Genomic DNA, 24,831 nt, shown 5'->3' on the forward strand with positions numbered 1-24,831 from the left:
CAGGTATATGTTCAACCAGATGGCCACTGAGATCCCTTTGAATTCCTCCCTCATAACTATTTTTCCCTGTTTGATTTGGAGCTGGCACATAGTAATTGTGTGTACCATGAGCTCATTGAGAACAGAGACTTTTTTTTTACTTTCCTTGTATCCCTAGTTTTTGGCATGGTGCCAGGCACATAGTAGGCACATGTCTTGTTGAATTGTTGATTTAAATAAATGTTAATTGACAGAATGACTCACTGGCATCTACTTTCTCATCCACATAGGGAACCAAGATATGACTTGTAGACAAAGTCTACCAACCAAATAAGACCAACAAAATCTACCACCAAAATAGATTGGTGGCAGATTGGGATATCTTGTCTACCAGGTCATCTAGAGATGGGTAAACCTGAAATGTTGGTCTGGGATTATGATACAGGATCATTGACTCTTATAGGCCAGAGACAAAACAAGGATAAAACAAGTGAATTACCTGTCTTGGATGCAAGTGGAGCTCAGGGTTAAAAAAAAAAATCTAATGTATGCAAAAATAACCAGAAAGTATGGAGCAGGTACTGGTTTCTCTTTTTCCTTTACTGGCCAAGTGACTATAAATCTAATTGAGTCATAGAGCTATGAATGTTTAAAACTGTGACAGAGGCTGGCACTAAAGAGAAAGTGCCAGGCTGAAGAGTGTGTGAAACTGATCACCTCCACTGGGGGAGGTGCCCGAAGGGTTTGGAATCTTGAGGAGGAGAAGACTGTCAGGGAGAGGAGTTGATCTCTCAGTCTTAAGAAGCCAAAGAGTGAAGTTGGGAAAAGACATTCTTCTGTGGGTTACCCACTTTTTCCTACTGGTGACTGGAAATCTTTTCCCCCAACACTTTCCAATTGAAGGGACTTTCTGAAGAGAAACCTGAGCAGACTTTAGCTCAGCTCCTGTTGCCCAGGGGTGAATCAACCTCACTTTCTCTCAGGGGGCATAGGCTGCCAAAGCCTAAGTTCCCCCCAAACTCGAGGAGGGAGGGAAAAGGGTTTTAGATAGAGACAGGACCCCCTTTTCCCATCTTCCTTTCCCATTCCTTCCCTGCTAGTTATTCTTTGTATTACCTGACTTAGTTGACATTAAAATAGTTATCTTTTCCTCAAGCTGAGCATGAGTGAACAGATCAACAGATCAAGGGGAGACCCTTTGGTCTCAAGTAATGGAGGGGGGACAAGAGGGACAAGAGCGAATCTGGGAGAGCAGCCTTAGCTAAAGAGGGAAGGCAGAAGAGAGAAAATCTTCAAACCCTTTCTCTCTCTGAACCAACCCTAAACATCAGCTGACCCCCCTGCGCCCCACTTTTAAAAGGGAGGTTCTCCTCTCTTCCCCCATTCTGTACTGAAAAACAGAACTTCTGGAATACAAATTAACCTCCTCCTTTATAATACAAAACTTAGATTGCATTTCTCCATAGAAACAATAATGCTGATCCCTTCTCATCATAGCCCCCACATTTCTACCCTACTGGCCCTCTGGACTCAGAGACATTCTTATTGCTCCTGCTAAGAGCAAAGAAAGTCTTTGCACCTTTTGCAATATGTGGGGGTTGGGTTCAAGCAGTTCCTTATCTGTATCTGGGACAGGAAATTTGTTTCTTGTTAGAATGTTATAAATGGCAATAAGGTCTGTGGTTGGGTTAGTTCAACTACATTACAAATTAAATCAGTTTTTATGAGCTGTCTCGTGATTCTGTCTTCCATTTATAACTCTGTCTGTGGGACAATAGGTTGCAAGTTCACACGATTGATTTACAATCAAGAAGACTACTTAAGATGCTTTCCAATTTAGGATTCAGTAAGAGAAATCTGATTTCTTTTTGGTAAATATGGAGAATTAATTCAGTTTTAATAAAATTGTACCAACTGCCTTGATTACATGAAACTGAGAAATTGCTTGAAAAGATGTGAATAGTTGTCAAAGGAAGGACTGCAAACTATTACACCCAATAAACTGGAAAAGATGACAAAAAAGATGTGAGAATATTTGCAGTTGTTCAATTGTGTCCAGCTCTTCATAACCCCCTAGAGTTTAGCATAGACCATAGCACACCAATACTGTTCATGTAGTTTTCTTATTAAAGATTCTAGAGTGATTTGCCATTTCCTTCTCTAGTAGATTAAGGTAAACAGAGGTTATATGAGTTGGCCAGGGTCATATAGCTAGTAAATGTTGGAGGCCAGATTTTCACTCTGATCCTCCTTACTCCAGGACTAATTCTCTATTCACTAAACCACCTACCTGCCTGCTTCGAGAAAGATAGGCAAATTAATAATGCACTATTTCTGGAGCTATGACTTTGTCTGGCCTTTCTGGAAAGAAACCAGAATTATGTGAAGAAATTATCTAAAATATCCATACCATTTGACTTGGAGATTCCATTGCTAGGTCAATACTTCCAAGAGGACAAAAACAAAAAGAAAGATCCCATATACAGCAAAATAAGTTTAGCAGAACTTTTTGAGGTAGCAAAGATAGGAATAGGAAGGAAGGAAGCAGGTGCCTACCATGTGCCAGTTGCTATGTTAAGAACTTTTCAAGAATTATCTCATTTGATCCTTACAATAATCCTGTGGGGCAGGTGCCATTACTGTCCCCATTTTATGGATGAGGAACTGAGGATACAGAGGATAAGTGATTTACCCAGGGTCAAACAGCTAGTAAGTATTTGTGAAGGTTTTGTACTTATGACTTCGTGACTTCAAGTCCTGTGCCTTATGTACTAAGCCATAGTAACAGTTTCCAAGTTTCCACCAATGACCACTAAAAGAACATTTAGAATGATTAAAATTGGCAGGATATAATGGAAAGAGACCTAGACTAGGGTTTATAGTGGCACCTGGAGTTCTGGTCACTGTTCTGTCATTAAGTATTCTATAATTCTGTACTATTTACATTTTTGGGTCTCAGTTTCCTTATTTGTAAAATAAGGCACTGATTTATGATCTTTAATTTCCCTTCAGTCCTAACATTCTGAATCTTATTATAAGGATAAAGACAAGAAAGGCATATAATTTACTCAGGATTTCATCATCAGTAAGAGGCACAGCCTGCTAGACCCAGGTTTCTTGACTTTTGGTTCATTGTTTTTTCATTAACTAAAAGCGGTAATAATTCCTTAAGTTTGTAGAGTGCTCTTCAGTTTTCAAAGTGTTTTCTAATCTATTAGCCCCTTGGATCCTCACAGGGTGTCTCTTTGAAATATAAAGACTAGATATTTTCAATCCTATTTTAAAGATGAGTAAATTGAGACGCAGAGAAGCCTAGAACACAGGTCTTCCAATTTTCATTCCAAGAGGCTCTCCATTTCCTTTACTGTCTGTCTTGAGTAAGTCTATGTGAAAACAATCTTATTCAATAAGGTTTCTCCCCAAATTGTCACTTCCCTGTGCCTAACGGCTGAAACCTTACAAAGATTAAAAATGAGTTAGGGGTTCAAAAATAGCATCTCTCTAGGTTCCTGAAAGACTTACCCTTGAGCCTGACCAGCCTAAAAGAGCAAATGCATAGCGATCATATGGACAAACCACCAAATCCACACGGATGGCCTTCCAGCTTTTGGCTTCACTCTCATTAGACCCTGTAGGCATTTCCCATTTTCTCTTGTCTTCCTTGTGATGATATAATTTTAGAATTAAAAAGCATTTCTGAAAATGATCTAAGGCATCAATCTTCCGGCTTGGCAATTTGAGGTCTTCAAATGTTGACTCTATGAGGTCACAGTACAAAAGTAACCCCTAAAAATGGAAAGTAAAAATGCTTCATTATTCTTTCCCAGATAAATAGGAAAGCCATAAGTTTCACTTTGAGAATACTTAGAAGAAACCTAAAAGACCTTTATTTTTTAAATGTTATTCATTTAAGTACTATGCATCCCATCCCTTTTATGTCCCTGGGAAAGAGGAAGGAAAGACCACTATCTTTCCCCACTTTTCAGAAGAGGAAATGAGAAAATAAGAGACTTAACCAAAGCCACCGAAATTGTATGTAAATGTAGGACTAGCAAGACTGAAATGTCTGAGTCACCAGACAATAAACTTTTTTTCTTTTTCTTAGAAAAAGATTGAGAATCATAAAATCCCAGATTTGAAGAGGATGATGGCTACCTCATCCAATCCACTACCTGATTCAGAAAAATATTTTAAATTTTTTGAGGCTTTATAGTTTTTAAAATGCTTTAGCAATCAAAAAATAAGTGAGTATCCATTAAAAGCTAGTTAGTGTGGTAGGTACAGGAGAAGCAAAAAAGGAAACAATCTTTCTCAAGGGATTATTCTACTGAAGAGACAAACAAGAATAATAGTGCATTATGTATAATATTATTATATGTGTGTGTCATATAATGAATAATGAAAAATCATTTAAAAAGAGTTAAATATAAGATAATTAGGGAAAGAAAGAACTAGCAATTGGGAGGAAGCATGCATAAGAAACACCGGAGTATAGAAGTTGGTTTTTGAGCTGCATCTTGAAGGAACTAAAGAATTCTATGAGGTAGAGGTAAGGAAAAACGCATCCTAGGCTTTTGGAATGTCCAAGGATAAAAACAAGGAGATGGGAGATAGGGTGTCATGTGTGAGGAACACGGAGAAAGTCAATTTGCATGGAATTTACAATATAGGAAAAGAGAAAATGAATAAAGGAGGTTGGAAAGATAGATGAAGGAGCCAAGAAGGTGGAGTAAAATGAATCAGTACATCATCTTTCCCCTATATACTCTTCCAAACAGATCTGGAAAATGCACTAGGTAGAATCCTGATAGAGAAATCCTAGAAAAAGCCACACCATGTTATTTTTTTCCAGCCTTGTACATCATAGAGAGACAGACAGAGAGGTATGTGGACACTGGGATCTGAGCCTGGCAAGGAGCAGCTGCATAGAGCTCTCCCACACCCAGAGGTTGTACGCTGGGACAAGCAGAGGTCCCAGAGCTATGCTGAGGCATCGCCATGGGAACAGATGCCCTTCAGTAGCTTTGTCACTATCCAGTCATAGATCTGGAGTAGACTTGCATTCAGGAGTGGTGTTAGGGCTAAGGAGTGGTTGTAGATCATGGATTGTATATTGAGAGAGGAGTACGTTTAGACACAAGCAGCGGAAGTGGAAGTGTGGCTCACACCTAAGGAGCAAAGGATAGCCTAGTCCTAGCCTCTAGCCTAGTTTTATGCCTATTAGAGCAAGAACAAGGGCAGGAATCCCAGACCAAAGAGGATCCTATAGTGCTTTCATTTTGATAAGCAGAACTTTCCAGTTAGTTGATAGTGGCTAAGTCAAATAGCAGCTGGCTGCTGCTCAGACCAGACCAAGTCAGGAATTTTCAAAGTTCAAATGAGGAGAATAACAATAAGACCTTACTCTGAATCAGACCACTTTGGGAACACTGAAAATTTCCAAGTCCCCAGGCTGAGTTATCCCTAAGATCCTGTTATAATACAACACTTAATGCCCTCCCCCCAAAAGACAGCAATGGACCAGCCTAGACTTTCCCTCCACAAGTGCTCAGATCTTGGCCCTAACATCAAGTCTGGAGTCAGAAAATAGTTTGAAGAATGAGCAAAAGAAAAAAAAAGAATCCCACCATAAAGCATTATTGTGATAATGAGTAAGCTTAAGATACAAACTCAGAGGAAATGAATAACTCCAAAACAACTACAAGTGAAGCCTCAAAGTAAAACACAACTCAGTATAAAATCAACCAGAATTCCTGGAAGACAGGAAGCAAGAGTTAAAAAGTATTTTTGCAATTGAACTAAGTAGTGCTGGAAGAAAAAAAAAAACCAAGAGGTACATTAACATAACTGTAAAGGGAATTAAAAGCTTAGTACAAGAAGCACAAAATCTTGCTCATGGAACAAACTTTCTGAAAATTAAAATGGACCAAACAGAAGCCAAGGGCTCCATGAGACAAGAAATATATTTTTAAATTAAATTACTAAGAAAAAAAAGAAGACATAAGCTATTTCATAACAAAAATGACTGCCCTGGAAAACATATCAAGGTGAAAACATTTAAGAATCCAAACTGCTGAGTAGTAAGAAATATTTGGACTAGAATTTAAAATTATTCACAAAAAACCACAATATGGATTAGCCATCCTGGAATAATTGAGAACTGACTATATAAGTAAGTCAATTGAAAAAAATTCTTCGACAAAGTAATGATAAATAGAAGGACAAATTACCAAGGGAAATAGCACCTATCCATTGCTTTTCCCTCTTCTGTATAAGCCGAGAAGATGGTTTATGACCAAGGAAAAGAAAATGGGACACTTAGAAACTCTTCTTTTATAAAAAAGAATCCTAAGTGTGTGGGTCATACAGGCCTGTAGTCCATGCTGCTGGGGCTGGGGGAAGGTTAGTGGATTCCTTGAGTTCAGGAGTTCTGAGCTACAGGAAGGCTAAAATCATTTGGGTATCTACATTAATTCCTGCTCCAGGATGGTGAGCTCCCAAGAGGCAATCAAGCTGCCTAAGCAGGAGTTAACCAATCCAGGTCATAAAAATGGAATAGGTAATGCTTCTCTGACAATCAGTATTGGGATGAGGTTTGGGAGTGGTTGCTGGATATCCAGCCTGGCTGGCACAGTTGGGGAAACAAGCTAGAGAAAGATCTTGCTGAGGTTGAAGATGGTTGCTTCAGAGAGGTGGTTCTCCTATTTCCTCGTAGAACAGTATAAGAGAATGAGAGCAAAGCTCTGAAATTTTTTTATCTGAACATTCCCAAGATGTTTTCTCTATTTTTGTTTATTATTTTTTTTGTGAATACTCAAAATATCAATAATATATTTATGGGCAAAAAACACCTTTAAGAGCAATGTTGGTGAACCTATGGCATGTGTGTGGGCACGTGCCAGAGGGGGCTGCTCCCTTCCCCCTTTCCACATGTGCCTGAAGATATTTCTTATATAGCCTGCCCCTCTACCCAGCAGCCCAATAGGAGTGCTTCCTCTCTCCCATGTCTGGGGTAAGGGGTGGAGCTCACATGTGGTGTGAAAGTTGCAATTTGGGCACTCAGTCTCTAAAAGGTTCTCTGTCACTGTTATAGAGCATCTTTAATCACACCTTTGAAAATAAAGCATTTGGGATGATCCTAGCTCTTGTATTTTGCCATTAATATAATTAGCAAAGAATGACCAAGATAAACATAAAGAAGAGATAAAGTGGATATTTCTCAGGCTAAATCCAGTGGTGCTTATATAATGTTCTAATAACTAAGCATGCCTTAGGTATATTATTAAAAAAATTTTTTTAAACCCTTTCCTTCCATCTTGGAATCAAAACTGTGTATTGGTTCCAAGGCAGAAGAGTGGTAAGGGATAGGCAATGGGGGTTGTGACTTGCCCAGGGTCACACAGCTGAGAAGTGTCTGAGGCCAGCTTTGAACCTAGGACCTTCTGTCTTTAGGCCTGGCTCTCAATCCACTGAGCTACCCAGCTGCCCCCTTAGGTATATTATTTTTAAAGAATGTTTTCATTTTATTTTCTCAATTACATGTAAAAACAGTTTTTGAAAATCATTTTTAATCATTTTGAGTTCCAAATTCTTCCCACTCCCTATTACTTGAGTTAAGTACTTTGATATGTATGATACATATGTCGCCTTGCCAAATATATTTCAATATTTAGATTTAATTTTTTACCTGTTTTTTCCATAAGTTAGTAACTTTCTGTAAAAGCTGGTCTTCTTGCTCTTTTTCAGCTCCTGGGCTAGTTATCAAAAAATCTACATCATGCCCAAACTCCTTTCCCCTAAGAAAGCAATGAAAAACCACAATGAAAAGGCTTAATTCTCATAGGACACCAGCTCTAATCCAAAGAACCCTTAGTCTCCCTGTCCAGAGCCTAATTTGGGGCTCAAAACATTGAGTGATGGCAATATTTGTAAGCTTCTTTAAATAAATAAATGAATGAATGAGGAAATAAGTAAATAGGTAAATAAATGCATAAAATGTTTTGGTTAGAGTTTGGTTGTGTCTCCATGGATTGATAAAATGATAAAATCCATGTGCCAGAAAAGGAACATCATTTTTTGCAGAAAAGTCAGAATATATAGTGCTCTTTTTGCAGTAAATAAAAATCGTCTTCCTAACATTGCCTGTGCTCCTTTTTCTACTAATCTCCAGCCTAGATTACTGGAAGAGATCTCATAGGGATGTTGAAGGACTAACTAGTGGGCAGGTAATAATTGTTTTCCTGTAGTGTTGACTGGGGTAGTCAGAATGTAAGCAGGATCATTCAATGGAAAGACTTTTGGGTATGGGGTCAGATTCCTGGATCCAAATTCCGGCTCTTCATCTGAAGGAAAATAGGGAGGTGAGATGATAGTGGAAAGCATACTGGGTTTGGAATGAGAGGAGTTAGATTCAACTCCTGATTCAGTTCCTTACTGTCTGTGTGACTTTGGGCAATCACTTCTGGGCCAGATGGCCTCAACGTCCCTTTCAACTATACATTTATTTCCTTTACTTGTACAAAAATATTTATAGCTGTTCTTTTTGTGGTGGCAAAGAACTGGAAACTGAAGGGATGTCCCTCAATTGGGGAATGACTGAACAAATTGTGGCATAGCAGAACCAGGAAAACATTGTATATAGTAAAGGCAATATTATAGAATGATCAAATGTGAGAGATCTAGTTACTCTCAGCAATGCAATGATCCAAGACAATTCTGAGGGACTTATGACAAAGAATGCTATCCACCTCCAGAGAAAGAACTGTTGGAATAGGAATACCGATGAAAGCATCCAATTTTTCACTTGTTTATTTGGGTATATGTTTTGGGGCATTGGTTTTATAAGATTATCCTCCTACAAAAATGAACAATATAGAAATGTTTTGCATGATAATACATGTATAATCCAGTTTGAATTGCTTGCCAGTTCCAGGAGGGAGGAGGGAATGAGAAAGGGAGACAATTTGGATCATATGATTTTGGAAAACATATGTGGAAATTAATTACATGTAATTGGTAAAAAATCATTTTAATTTTTAAAAATCTATGATCCTTGGTTCTTGAAGGTTATTCAGGAAAGGGGAAATGAAATTAACAGGGTCAAGAGCTTCAGAGAAGTTAAGGAAGGCAAGAACTGAAAAATGGCCATTGAATTTGGTGGGGGTCATTGGTCACCTGATAGAGACTCATTTATAATACAGTGGAAGGGTAGCTGCTGGAGACTCAGGAGATAGTGAGTAATGAGAAAGTGAAGGGATGTGATATAGTCTGCTTTTTCAAGATGGGTAACAGTGAAATAAAGGAGATCAACCCAGAAACTAACTATCTGAAAAAGTGAAGAGACTTTTTTGTTTTTGTTTAGGACTAGACTTGCCTGATCATGTTTTGAGATAGATGGATAGGATTGAAGATGTATGAAAGAAAAGGGTGGGACAAGGCCTTGAATGTGGAAGGAGGGACTGCAAGGTAAGGAGCTTGGTACTAGTGAGTTATTAGAATATTTCTTCTGAGAGTGGAAAGAAAGGGAGAAAAGAATCTGAGGTTTGAGAAACTGAGAAGGGGAACTAAGGGTGTTCATTTTGGATGGCTTAACTCATAGGAGATTGGGTCATTGTTTTACTGTAGTGGTGATGGTGGTGGTAGTAGAGTAGTTGGAGGAAAGGGGGTTGGGAGTCAGAGAAGAGAGGAAAGGTTCAAAATTGTTTTTGTAAGGAATAAGATAAGGAGCGTTAATAGATACAGTAAAAAGACTGTCAGGTGGCATCAATGATCTAATATTTAGAATTGGCAGATGGGGTGGATGGTATAGATCTAGGGCAGCATTGGTGAAGATATGGCACATGTGCAGAGCTGGCACTTGGGTAGTTGCTCCGTTCCCCTTCTTCCCAGCACCAGAGGTAATTTTTGGCATGTCCCACCCCTCTTTCCAGCCACCCAAAGCAAGTACTTTCTCCTTCAACTCTCTTAGTCCAGGGACTCACAGACAGCTTGAATTTGTCCTCCGGGGACTCAAACTAGGAAAAGGTTTACCAACGAGGATCCAGGGTAATGGTTAGTGAAACAATCAACTGTGATCCTTTACCTTCGGAACCCTCCTGTTATGGTGACTAAAGCATCAGGCAAAAAAGTCCAGACTGCATCTTGAACTAGCAAGCTCACTGCATCTGCTTCTGCCTTGGACACACAATCAATGAGGTCTTCATAATAGCAAAGCCCTGAAAAGCAATTTAACATATCAACTGAAGAAAAAGTAGCAGATGATGTGGGAAATATCCCAGTCTAAGCTGGAAGTGAACCATGCAATCCTGTAACTCTCCTGGATGACACAAGTAATATTGAGAGTGAACATTTCTAGTTAATTAGACATTTTCCTCTTAACATTTAAGAACAATTTTAAACCATTTACTGGCAAGGTGTCATTTGCTTGTCCATTGCCTGTCTTGCTGCTCCAAGGTTGCCACATTGACATTCTTGCATGATATGATGTAACTTTGAATATGGCATAGACAGAAGGAACTTTTAAAGAGTTCATATGTTGTTGTTTGGTTGAGACATAAAACTTCCATTGTCTCCGAATAATAAAAAATTAACATCATCTAGAAGGCAGGATCATAGAATTTGGGAACTCGAAGGGAACTTAACAGTCAGCTTGCATAAAACACATACAGAAGGAATGCCCACCATAACTTAAAATGCAAAGTCAATGGCCAGGAGCAGAGTGGGTCTGAGGATACTGCCACATGCCTCTAACCAAAGGGGAATTTCAAAAAACAAAAGTAAAAGATGGGATAGGACAATATATGATAGAAGAGTCAGAAGTGATTTCAAGATTTCTGGCCAACTTAACTGAGAGAATTGTGGCACTGTTAGCAAAATTAGGAAAGCCAGAAGATGGACTTAGGCATATGAAAAATTTCCTTATGTGTTGAGGGTAAGGTACCACAGGCTATGGGCATCCAAAAACACAAAATAGAAACTCAGGAGGAAGAGGCAGAGATTGAGGTCATTACACTGACATCTTCCCTCAATGCCTATCACACTTGACTACTGAGAGGCACCATGATGTAGGAGGAAATAGAGTGCTGAACTAAAGTCAGGAAGACCTGAGTTCAGATTCCACCTCTGTTAATAGCTGTGTGATCCTGGGTGAGTTACTTAACTCTCCGAAACTCATCTATAAAATGAAAGGCTTGAACTAACTGAATTAAATCTATGCTCCTATGACCCATTTATCTCATCTTTCTGTTCTTGACCTTTTTTTTTGACTCTTCAAAGATGAGACTAGGTTTCAATTGTCATTCCAGATAGGTGCCAGGGGCATGCCCTTGCCACCATTGTCCCCCTAGTCCTAGATAGCTATCCCAAGGGGTGAAAGATCTATCAGACTCTACAGAGGTCTCTCAGGATTTTCTCTAAGACATCTTGTCTCTCCTCCTCTTACTCCATGAATAGCCGTAATTTATTAGTATTGATACTATCTTGTAAAGACTCATTTACCTGCTTTCTGCATTTTGGTAAGTTTCAGGGTTTTGTCTGATCGGATTTTATTCAGTGTCCTGAAACCCATTCGATACCATTTGTCAGCCGTCTTTAATCCCACTCCAAACACAGATGTAAACAGCTAAAACAAATAGGTAGTAGTAAATAGTTATGGAAGTGATAAAGAAATATTTTCAAGGACTCAAAACTGGTACCTGTAAAGCATGACCTAGAATCAGAGGATCTGAGTTCAACTCTTGGCTCTGCCATTTAACACCTACATGGCCTTAGATAAGCCATTTCATTTCCCAGGACCTTAGTTTCCTTATATGTAAAATGAGGATACTATTAGCACTTATTTGCTAGGATTGTTTTAAGGATCAAGTGAGATAATATTCATGTCTCTTTGCAAACCTTAAAATGCTATACTGTTAGCTATACTGTTATATAAAACCATTCTTCTGAGTATGGGTCCTTAGGCATTGCCAAACTGATAAAAGAGTCAATTGTGATCTAGTTACTTTCGAGTAAGGAAAACTGAAAGACCTCCATAGGTGGAGTGACCTATTCAAGGCTATTCTGTTGATCTGTGGCAGAGCAAGCAATAAATAAGCCACTGAGGAATGAGTAAGCAGGAAAGGGAAGCTCGCTATTTTACCAACTGCCCATTCTATCATATCCTACTGTCTCTACACCATTAAGCAGTTCCAGGCTGAATAAAGTGAAAAATTACTTTGAAAGACTGGTAGCGCTCATCATTTAGCACAGCTTGAACTTCCAAACTTTCTCCATCTTCTATAATTTCCTACAAGGGATAATAAAACACATATTCACAATTTGAAATTGAAATAATAGCTATTGCTAAGGCTTTTCCATAAGTGTCTGAAAATACCCATAGGATTTTCTCCATTAATTCCCCATCCCCAAGGGATGCTAGCATAGGGTTTCTTTTTTAAATTGTTAAAATTCTGAAACTTAACAAATCCCAAATATAGAAAAAGAGAATAGATGAAAATGGGAAACTCATTATGCAAGTTGTTTTTCTTCTTTTTTTTTTTAGTTTTTAAAACATTATTTTATTTGGTCATTTTGTTTTTCTTTTAAAGCATATATTATATATTCTGTTACAAATATATATACAGGACTTCCGGTTAAGATGGCGGCTTAGAGAAAGCTGAAGTTCAGATCTCCGGAAAACCCTTCCCGACCGATCTCAAACTAGAAGCTCCTAAGGCGCCGAAATTCAAAACGATCAACAGCACAGACCCTGGGAACCCTCCTCCTGGACCTGGACCCGGTTCAAAAGGTACGGCTCCCCTTAAAAGCCAGAACCCGAGATCCCTCGGACCTCAGGGGTAGGAGCGCAGAGTCCAAGGCTCCCGGAAGCGGCAGCCGGGTCTGAGGAACAACAACCCTCAGGGTCTTCTACCCAAGTCCCAGTCCGGGTGAAAGTTACTGCCTGGGGCCTCCGCTGCAAAGAGCCTGTCGGTCAGGGTGAAAGTTACTGCCTGGGGCCTCCGCTGCAAAGAGCCTGTCGGTCCGGGTGAAAGTTACTGCCTGGGGCCTCCGCTGCAGAGAGCTGGTCAAAACAACAGCAACCCTCAGGGCGGGCAAGACAGCCTCACGGGCTGGATCCTGCTATCCAAGTCTCAGTGAAAGTCTGTGCTCTCGGAGCTTGGGGAAGCGGCAGCCCATCCCCCCGCAGGCCGACAAAACAGCCTCACGGCCAGGGATTCTGAAGGCAACTTCCGGAAATCGAGCCAGGGGGAGAGTGTGGCCTCGTGGTCCGACCCTTCCATTCCAGTTCCAGTGAGGCATATTCAGTTTAACCCAGGGAAAGCTCATAGAACCAACATCTGCCCAGGACTGCCTCTGAACACCAGACAGAGGCAAGAAAAACTAATCCTCCACATTCAGAAATGGCAAACTCCACAGAACCACAGAAGCCCCAAAATACCAAGAAAAATAAGAAGAAAGGGGCGACTCTGGACACATTCTATGGAGCCAAAATACAAAATACAGAGCAGATAGAAGAAGATATACAAGAAAATTCTCCAAAATCTTCCAAAGGAAATAGAAACTCTCCACAAACCCATGAAGAATTTGAATCAGAAAGGACCAAAAAGATGGAAGCCCTCTGGGAGGAAAAGTGGGAAATGATGCAAAAGAAATTCACGCATCTACAAAACCAGTTTGACCAAACTGTAAAAGAAAACCAGGCTTTAAAGCAAGAACTAATAAAGCAAAGCCAAAACACCAAGAAATTAGAAGAGAACATAAAATATCTCACCGACAAGGTGATAGATCTGGAAAACAGGGGGAGAAGAGAAAATTTAAGAATAATTGGACTCCCAGAAAAGCCAGAAATAAACACCAAACTGGACATGGTGATACAAGATATAATCAAAGAAAATTGCCCAGAGATTCTAGAACAAGGGGGCAATACAGCCACTGACAGAGCTCACAGAACACCTTCTACACTAAACCCCCAAAAGACAACTCCCAGGAATGTAATTGCCAAATTCCAAAGCTATCAAACAAAAGAAAAAATCCTACAGGAAGCCAGAAAAAGACAATTTAGATATAAAGGAATGCCAATCAGGATCACACAAGACCTTGCAAGTTCTACGCTGAATGATCGTAAGGCATGGAACATGATCTTCAGAAAGGCAAGAGAGCTGGGTCTCCAACCAAGAATCAGCTACCCAGCAAAACTGACTATATACTTCCAAGGGAAAGTATGGGCATTCAACAAAATAGAAGATTTCCAACTTTTTGCAAAGAAAAGACCAGAGCTCTGTGGAAAGTTTGATACCGAAAATCAAAGAGCAAGGAATACCTGAAAAGGTAAATATTAAGGAAAGGGGAAAAATGTTATCTTCTTCTTTTACTCAAACTCTCTTCTATAAGGACTACATTTATATCAATCTATGTATACTAATATGTGGGGAAAATATAATGTATAAATAGGGGGTAAAGAAAGACCAAATAGAATAATCGTTCTCACACAAAGATTCACATGGGAAGGGGAGGGGAAGAAAACTCCTATAAGAAGGAGAGGAAGAGAGGGGGGGGTCTACTTAAACCTCAATCTCAGGGAAATCAACTCTGAGAGGGAAAAACATCCAGATCCATTGGGATCTTGAATTCTATCTTACCCAACAAGGGTAAGGAGAAGGGAAAACCAAGGGGGGGAGGGGGAGAGGGAGAACAAAAAGGGAGGGAAAGAGAGGGGGGAGGGGGAGGGAACAAAAAGGGAGGGACTAAAAAGGGAAACATCAAGGGAGGGGACAAGGGGGACTGATTCAAAGTAAATCACTGGACTAAAAGGTAGAGCCGAAGAAGAAAAGGTTAGAATTAGGGAAGGCAATCAAAATGCCAGGGAGTCCACAAATGACAATCATAACTTTGAACGTGAATGGGATGAACTCACCCATAAAACGTAGACGAATAGCAGAATGGATTAGAATCCAAAACCCTACCATATGTTGTCTTCAAGAAACACACATGAGGTGGGTTGACACCCACAAGGTCAGAATTAAAGGATGGAGTAAGACCTTCTGGGCCTCAACTGATAGAAAGAAGGCAGGAGTGGTAATCATGATATCTGATAAAGCCAATGCAAAAATAGACCTGATCAAAAGGGATAGGGAAGGTAATTACATTTTGTTAAAAGGGACTCTAGACAATGAGGAAATATCATTAATCAACATGTATGCACCAAATAATATAGCACCCAAATTTCTAATGGAGAAACTAGGAGAATTGAAGGAAGAAATAGACAATAAAACCATACTAGTGGGAGACTTAAACCAACCATTATCAAATTTAGATAAATCAAATCAAAAAATAAATAAGAAAGAGGTAAAAGAAGTGAATGAAATCTTAGAAAAATTGGAATTAATAGACATATGGAGAAAAATAAATAGGGATAAAAAGGAATACACCTTCTTCTCAGCACCACATGGCACATTCACAAAAATTGACCATACATTAGGTCACAGAAACATAGCACACAAATGCAAAAAAGCAGAAATAATGAATGCAGCCTTCTCAGATCACAAGGCAATAAAAATAATGATTAGTAATGGTACATGGAAAACCAAATATAAAACCAATTGGAAATTAAACAATATGATACTCCAAAACCGTTTAGCTAAAGAAGAAATCATAGAAACAATTAATAATTTCATCAAGGAAAATGACAATGGCGAAACATCCTTTCAAACCTTTTGGGATGCAGCCAAAGCGGTAATCAGAGGCAAATTCATATCCCTGAAAGCTCATATTAACAAACAAGGGAGAGCAGAGATCAATCAATTGGAAAAGCAATTGAAAAAACTCGAAAGCGATCAAATTAAAAACCCCCAGCAGAAAACCAAATTAGAAATCCTAAAAATTAAGGGAGAAATTAATAAAATCGAAAGTGATAGAACTATTGATTTAATAAATAAGACAAGAAGCTGGTACTTTGAAAAAACAAACAAAATAGACAAAGTACTGGTCAATCTAATTAAAAAAAGGAAGGAAGAAAAGCAAATTCACAGCATTAAAGATGAAAAGGGGGACAGCACCTCCAATGAGGAGGAAATTAAGGCAATCATTAGAAATTACTTTGCCCAATTATATGGCAATAAATACACCAATTTAGGAGAAATGGATGAATATATACAAAAATACAAACTGCCTAGACTAACAGCAGAGGAAATAGAATTCTTAAATAATCCCATATCAGAAATTGAAATCCATCAAGCCATCAAAGAACTTCCTAAGAAAAAATCCCCAGGGCCTGATGGATTCACCTGTGAATTCTATCAAACATTCAGAGAACAGTTAACCCCAATACTATACAAACTATTTGACATAATAAGCAAAGAGGGAGTTCTACCAAACTCCTTTTACGACACAAACATGGTACTGATTCCAAAACCAGGCAGGTCAAAAACAGAGAAAGAAAACTATAGACCAATCTCCCTAATGAATATAGATGCAAAAATTTTAAATAGGATACTAGCAAAAAGACTCCAGCAAGTGATCAGAAGGATCATTCACCATGATCAAGTAGGATTCATACCAGGGATGCAGGGCTGGTTCAACATTAGGAAAACCATCCACATAATCGACCACATCAACAAGCAAACTAGCAAGAACCACATGATTATCTCAATAGATGCAGAAAAAGCCTTTGATAAAATACAACACCCATTCCTATTAAAAACACTAGAAAGCATAGGAATAGAAGGGTCATTCCTAAAAATAATAAACAGTATATATCTAAAACCAACAGCTAATATCATCTGCAATGGGGATAAACTAGATGCATTCCCAATAAGATCAGGAGTGAAACAAGGATGCCCATTATCACCTCTACTATTTGACATTGTACTAGAAACACTAGCAGTAGCAATTAGAGAAGATAAAGAAATTGAAGGCATCAGAATAGGCAAGGAGGAGACCAAGTTATCACTCTTTGCGGATGACATGATGGTCTACTTAAAGAATCCTAGAGATTCAACCAAAAAGCTAATTGAAATAATCAACAACTTTAGCAAAGTTGCAGGATACAAAATAAACCCACATAAATCATCAGCTTTTCTATATATCTCCAACACAGCTCAGCAGCAAGAACTAGAAAGAGAAATCCCATTCAAAATCACCTTAGACAAAATAAAATACCTAGGAATCTATCTCCCAAGACAAACACAGGAACTATATGAACACAACTACAAAACACTCGCCACACAACTAAAACTAGACTTGAACAAATGGAAAAACATTAACTGCTCATGGATAGGACGAGCCAATATAATAAAAATGACCATCCTACCCAAACTTATTTATCTATTTAGTGCCATACCCATTGAACTACCAAAATACTTCTTCACTGATTTAGAAAAAACCATAACAAAGTTCATTTGGAAGAACAAAAGATCAAGGATATCCAGGGAAATAATGAAAAAAAACACATATGATGGGGGCCTTGCAGTCCCAGACCTCAAACTATATTACAAAGCAGCAGTCATCAAAACAATTTGGTACTGGCTAAGAAACAGAAAGGAAGATCAGTGGAATAGACTGGGGGAAAACGACCTCAGCAAGACAGTATACGATAAACCCAAAGATCCCAGCTTTTGGGACAAAAATCCACTATTCGATAAAAACTGCTGGGAAAATTGGAAGACAGTGTGGGAGAGACTAGGAATAGATCAACACCTCACACCCTACACCAAGATAAATTCAAAATGGGTGAGTGACTTAAACATAAAGAAGGAAACCATAAGTAAATTGGGTAAACACAGAATAGTATACATGTCAGACCTTTGGGAGGGGAAAGGCTTTAAAACCAAGCAAGATATAGAAAGAATCACAAAATGTAAAATAAATAATTTTGACTACATCAAACTAAAAAGCTTTTGTACAAACAAAACCAATATAACTAAAATCAGAAGGGAAACAACAAATTGGGAAAAAATCTTCATAGAAACCTCTGACAAAGGTTTAATTACTCATATTTATAATGAGCTAAATCAATTGTACAAAAAATCAAGCCATTCTCCAATTGATAAATGGGCAAGGGAAATGGATAGGCAGTTCTCAGATAAAGAAATCAAAACTATTAACAAGCACATGAAGAAGTGTTCTACATCTCTTATAATCAGAGAGATGCAAATCAAAACAACTCTGAGGTATCACCTCACACCTAGCAGATTGGCTAACATAACAGCAAAGGAAAGTAATGAATGCTGGAAGGGATGTGGCAAAGTAGGGACATTAATTCATTGCTGGTGGAGTTGTGAACTGATCCAACCATTCTGGAGGGCAATTTGGAACTATGCCCAAAGGGCGACAAAAGAATATCTACCCTTTGACCCAGCCATAGCACTGCTGGGTCTGTACCCCAAAGAGATAATGGACACAAAGACTTGTACAAAAATATTCATAGCTGCACTCTTTGTGGTGGCCCAAAACTGGAAAACGAGGGGATGCCCATCAATTGGGGAATGGCTGAACAAACTGTGGTATATGTTGGTGATGGAATACTATTGTGCTCAAAGGAATAATAAAGTGGAGAAGTTCCATGGAGACTGGAACAACCTCCAGGAAGTGATGCAGAGCGAGAGGAGCAGAACCAGGAGAACATTGTACACAGAGACTAATACACTGTGGTATAATCGAACGTAATGGACTTCTCCATTAGGGGCGGTGTAATGTCCCTGAACAACTTTCAGGGATCCAGGAGAAAAAAAAACACCATTCATAAGCAAAGGATAAACTATGGGAGTGGAAACACCGAGAAAAAGCAACTGCCTGAATACAGAGGTTGAGGGGACATGACAGAGGATAGACTTTAAACGAACACTCTAATGCAAATACTATCAACAAAGCAATGGGTTCAAATCAAGAAAACATCTAATGCCCAGTGGACTTACGCGTCGGCTATGGGGGGTGGGGGGGAGGAAAAGAAAATGATCTATGTCTTTAACGAATAATGCTTGGAAATGATCAAATAAAATATATTAAAAAAAATTAAAAAAAAAAAACAAATATATATACAGTGTAAACCTATTTACACATATGCATGTACATTCAACCCTTGATATTCATGGGTTTCACATTCATAGCTTTAGTTATTCATGGGTTGGCCATCAATAATTAAATGGGAATTTTGGGAGATTTGCATCATATTGTGGAAAATGACAAATAACATATATATTCAAAGAACTAAAAAAATTTTAGTAAGTCATAAATACTGTATACTATTAATCTATTTCATCATTTACTACAATAAGTATAAATACAGAAATTTATTATAAGCAATTAAATTTTGTCAATAGTTACACACTTATTTTTAAACCTTCCCTTCCATCTTAGAATCAGTGTTGCAAATTGGTTCCAAGGTAGGAGAGCAGTAAGGGCAACAGCCCTTTAAATGAATGTCTCACCAAACTCTCTAGTGTTCTCTGTTATGTTTTATTACAATATGACAGAAGGTAAAAGTTTAAAGGCCAACCATTGTGACCTGAGATCTGGGATCACTCAAGTTCAGGAAATGGTGGAGAAAGGTGAAATCCAATTTCTGGAAGAGGAAGCCAGAACATTAAAACTTTTGAAGATAGGAGCAGATATCAAGGCATAGACCGGGCCAGAACAGATGAAAGAGAAGCTGGCAGTGAAGTAGAGAATGATAGAAGTCATTGATTAGGAACTGGAGACATAGTCATGGATGTATAAAACTTGAGGTGGCATAGTCAATAGAGGCAGGACTCTCATAATGCCCCTACTTGGCTTTCTCTTGATAAGGAGTAGTTACATACTCTCCTATATTTTAAATGGAAGCGACTGCTGAGATTAAGGAATCAGACACTAAGAACTGCTTTCCAACTACTGGAGTCTCTGCTAGATCTCCAAAGGAGCAAAGTTGCCAAAGAAAGGGCAGTCTTTCCCTATGAGACTGGGAGCTCCCTGTTCTTTTAGTTCCTAACTATAGGGAATTTTTCAGTCCTTTTGTGATTCATCCCTATAGGTCATTTCTACCTAGTCAATTCACCAGAGTAATTTTTGAGCATTAAGTTAATTTTCTGAACTACTTTTCTGCTTGAATTCAGTCTACTTTTTTGAAGTAGGATGTGAAAATTCATTTCAATTTCAAACATGGCCCTGGTTACTACAAGGACTCATAGGAGTAACTTGATGAACCTTATTTAGTAATTCAGCTGGCTGCACTACTTTGGGACATCTCTGACTGATTTTTTCACCACAGTCTTGGAAGCTCATCATCTTGTAAAGACTCACTGGCCTTGAAAGTCCGTCTCATTACAACCCTCTGCCTCTCTATTGGAGTTTGGGGGATTAAGTTTAAGGTGAGTTCAGCTCAGCTCAGACACCTCATCTTTCACCTGGCTATGGTACCTTGGGACTCCGACTGACTTCCCTCCTCTCTCTCCCTCCTTCTCCCCTTCCTCCATTGACTACCTTCTCTTCTTCGCAGTCCCAAGTTTTTTGGAGCCTTTTATGTCTTCCCCTATGGAAAAATATTCTAAATTAACTAATTAAATAAAATTTTCAAAAAAAAAAAAACCTCAATGTCTTCCCCTATTAGATTATAAACTCCATGAGGACAGGTACTTTCTTTTTTCATATTTGTATCCTTACCACTTAACATGGTGCTTGGCTCATAGTGGGTGACCAATACATATTTGTTGACAGACTAACTGACCTGAATGAGGAGGACCAGGTAATTCTAATAACTTTTTGTTCTGTCTTTATTTCAATGACAAAATTGCTGTTCTCTCTAAATTTGTTTATGGAATGATGAATTCTGAACTACTATTTACAGCCCAGAAAAAGAAAAGAAAAAAAATTCACCTGGGAGTGAATGTGAGCTTTTCTTCCCTTAAATATAGAGAAGTTCCCAAGAGAATTTATTGTGATCATTTTTGAACTGTAAGAAACCTGAGATCATCTAGGATCATAATTCTAGTGCCAGAAGGGACATTCAAAGCTATTGAGTTAAATTCTTTTTCTTTATGGATGAAGACCAGAGAGGGAAAAAATTTGCCAGACTCACTCAACTGGTCACTGGCAGACTGAAAACAAGACTCCAGAGTCTCCTGCTCTTGCTCCCCAATACTTCACTGTCTCTCAACACTGGACTCTCAACAGTGCATCCTGGCCAAGCAAACGGAATTTCAGGATTCTCCCAAGCATACACACAGAAACACACACAAGTGTGTACAATGATTAAATAGAAAACTCAACTAAACCTACACACGAAATGTCATGAATCAAAATAATTTCTGAGTTACCTCCATGATACCTTTGACTTCATCTCCAATCCATGGCAGACCTTCTGTGTCTTTCAAGCTGACAACCTCAAATGGAAGACATTTCAGCACTGAGATTGCTCTCATAAATGTCAGGCAAGTGTCATCATTTTCTTTAAACTCATAATTTTTTGCCAATATTTCAAAAGCATCCTAAAAAGTAAATTCAGATTCACAAATCCTGAATTATTTCATGTAACCAAGAAAACCAGCATTCACCAATAAAAGCTAAGAAAAATAGGTAACATTTATATTGTGCTCTAAGGGCTTTACATTGTTTATTTTACTTGATGTTTATAACAACCCTGGGAGGCAGGAGCAATTATTATTCCCATTTTGCAGATGAGGAAACTGAGATTGATAATAATTTTTGGCTGGCTTAATTGAATGCTTTTAAGATTTGGAAAACACTTTACATATGTCCTCTCTTCAGTTCTTCACTAGAGCCCTATGTATGTAAAAAGCTGTATCAGATTGTTTACCATTTCAGGGAATGAGGAGGGGAGAAAAGAAGGGAGGAACAAAATATGGAACTCAAAATAAAGAAAAAGAAATGTAATTGGGAAAATAAAATAAATTTTTTAAAAGAGCCCTGTAAGGTAGATGTTATTATTCCCAGTTAAAGATACAGAAACTGAAACTCATAGTAGTAATAATAGTAGTAGAAGTTGTGATACCATAACTAAATTAGGGGAACATAGAATAGTTTATCTGGTAGATCTTTGGGGAAGGGAAGAATTTATGGCCAAACAAGAGATAGCAAACATTATAAGATGTACAAGGAATAATTTTGAATATACTAAATTAAAATTCCTTTATGCAAATAAAACAAATGTAACCAAGATTAGAAGGGAAACAACAAAATGGTGGGGAAATTTTTGAAACAAATTTCCCTAATAAAGGTATAATTTCTCAAATTTATAGAGAACCAAGTCAAATTTATAAGACTACAAGTCATTTTCCAATTGACAAATGGTCAAAGGATAGGAACAAGCAATTTTCAGATGAAGAAATCAAGCCACCAATAATAATATGAAAAAAGTTCTAAATCACTCGTTTTGAATTGAACTATTGCATTTAATTAATTAATTTAGAATATTTTTCCATGGTTATATGATTCATGTTATTTCCTTCCCCTCCTCCCCACCCCCATAGCCAATGCACAATTCCACTGGGTTTTATATGTGTCATTGTAAATCACTCTTGATTAGAGAAATGCAAATTAAATAATGCTGAGGCACCGTGATCTCATACCTATCAGATTGGCCAATATGGCAGTAAAGGAAAGTAATAAATACTGAAGGGGACATGGCAAAATTGGGACACTAAAGCATCATTAATGGAGATGTGAACTGATCCAACCATTCTGGGGGGCAATTTGGAACTGTGCCCAAAGGGCTACTATAAAACTATGTATACCCCTTAATCCTATAATACCACTACTGAGTCTGTCTTCCAAAGAGAAAATAAAAAATGAGAAAGGACCTGCTTAATCAAAAGTGTTTATAGCTGCTTTTTTAATAGTGGCCCAGTATTAAAAATTAAGGGGGGTATTCCTCAATTGGGGAATGACTGAACAAATGGTGGTACATGTTGGTGATAGAATACTATTGTGCTATGAGAAATGATAAGCAGGATGATTTCAGGAAAAGCTAGAAAGGCCTTCATGAACTGATGCAGAATGAAATAAGCAGAACCAGGAGAACATTATACATAGCAACAGCAATATTGTCTGATGATCAGCTGTAAAAACTTGGCTACTTTCAGCAATGCCCTGATCTGGGACAATCCTGAAAGGCAAGATGGGGAATGCTATCCACCTCCAGAGAAAGAACTTTTGGAGTCTGATGGATATGGATCAAAGCATAATATCAGTGTATTTATTTTTGGATTTTGGTTATGTATGGGTATGCTCTTACAACAATGACCAATCTGGAAATGTGTTTGACATGATAATAAAATAAAATAAAAATATTAGTAGCAGTAGCAACAGCAGCAGCAGTGGAGGAGGAGGATGGTGATGATGATAATGATGATGGCTACTAATACTACTAACTAGTGTGGGCAGAGTTCTAAACTTGGAGTCATGAAGACCTGAGTTTAATTTTGGCTGCAGACACTTACTAATAGTGTGTCTCTGGGCAAGTTACTTAATGTCTGTTTGCCTCTGCTTTTTCACCTATAAAATGGGGTTAATTATAGCCCTTCCTTGCAGAATTGTTGTGAGGATGAAATGAGATAATCTTTATCAAACACAGTGCTTGGCACATAATAGACACCATGTGAATGCTTATTCTCTTCCATCATCATCATCATCATCATCACCACCATCATCATCATCATTATCATCATCATCACCATCATCATCATCATCATACAGAATGATAGCATTTATATAACACCTTAAGATTCTTAAAGTGCTGTGAGCATATTCTTTCTGTTTATTATCCCTATTTTTCAGATGAGGCTCAAACTGAGACTGAGGGAGATAAAGTTATTTAGAGTCATACAATTAGTGTATACACCAGGATTTAAACTCAGATCTTCCTGAATTCATGTCCAATTCTCTATCCAATGCATCACCTACTGGTCCTAAAGTCTTTCTGCATCAGAGGCAACACCTTTATTTGAAAAGCAGACTCCAGATATCCATCAAACTGTGCTTTACAATGACTCATCCAATTTCTTAGAGTAAGAAATTAAGAATAGGTAAATACCCCAAATCTGGTGAGAGAAGGTTTATTTATTGAGGAAGGGAAGAAATGCATTTAGTGTACCATTGTAACTATAGACAGACTATAATGTGCTATCATAGATGAGCTAGGTGGCACAATGATCAAGAAAACCTGAATTAAGACCTGCCTCATATAATAGTTGTGTGACTCTATGAAAAGCACTTTTCTGCCTCAGTTTCCTCATCTGTATAAGGAGGATAATAATAGCTCAATCTCCCATGGTTGTTATGAGAATAAATGGGAGAATGTTTGTAAGGTGCTTTGCAAACCTTAAAACCCTACATAAATGCTAGCTATTATTATTATTACTGTTATTAATTCTATCAGCCTAGGGAACTCCCTAACTGGGAACTTAGTTCTCAAGTGCAAGGTTGCAACCTACTTATGACTTGGTAAAACTCTAGAGAGTTGTCTGAGGTGTAGAGAAGTTAAAGAACTTGTCTGAGATCATATAACAAGTGTCAGAATGACAATCTAACCCAAATCTGCCTGATTGCAAGTCCAGGAGTCTAATCAGTCTTTAAATCAGTCAACAAACAGTATTGAGTGTGTCAAATACTGTGCCAAATACTGAATGGTACTCATTCCTACATTTACATTAGCATTATACAGCACTAGTTCTAGAACTCTTAATTAGCTGATTGGTACTATAGATAATTCCCAAAGGGGTTAGCTATAAACTAATTTCAAGGGGGGCAGCTGGGTAGCTCAGTGGATTGACAGCCAGGCCTAGAGAAGGGAGGTCCTAGGTTCAAATCTGACCTCAGTCACTTCCTAGCTGTGTGACCCTGGGCAAGTCACTTGACCCCCATTGC

General features: G+C 38.3%; 1 protein-coding gene across 1 annotated transcript in view; it reads right to left on the reverse strand.

Annotated features, from left to right (window-relative positions):
• DNTT (DNA nucleotidylexotransferase) overlaps positions 1-24,831 on the reverse strand; it is a 39,502-nt gene that overhangs the window by 4,540 nt on the left and 10,131 nt on the right. The window contains 6 exon segments of the mRNA NM_001032979.1: positions 3,502-3,765; positions 7,667-7,775; positions 10,061-10,193; positions 11,476-11,599; positions 12,191-12,262; positions 21,264-21,434. Coding sequence (NP_001028151.1) covers positions 3,502-3,765; positions 7,667-7,775; positions 10,061-10,193; positions 11,476-11,599; positions 12,191-12,262; positions 21,264-21,434 — 873 coding nt within the window.

The sequence above is a fragment of the Monodelphis domestica genome, chromosome 1 (assembly GCF_027887165.1).
Source record: "Monodelphis domestica isolate mMonDom1 chromosome 1, mMonDom1.pri, whole genome shotgun sequence".
NCBI classification, from domain to species: Eukaryota; Metazoa; Chordata; class Mammalia; order Didelphimorphia; family Didelphidae; genus Monodelphis; species Monodelphis domestica.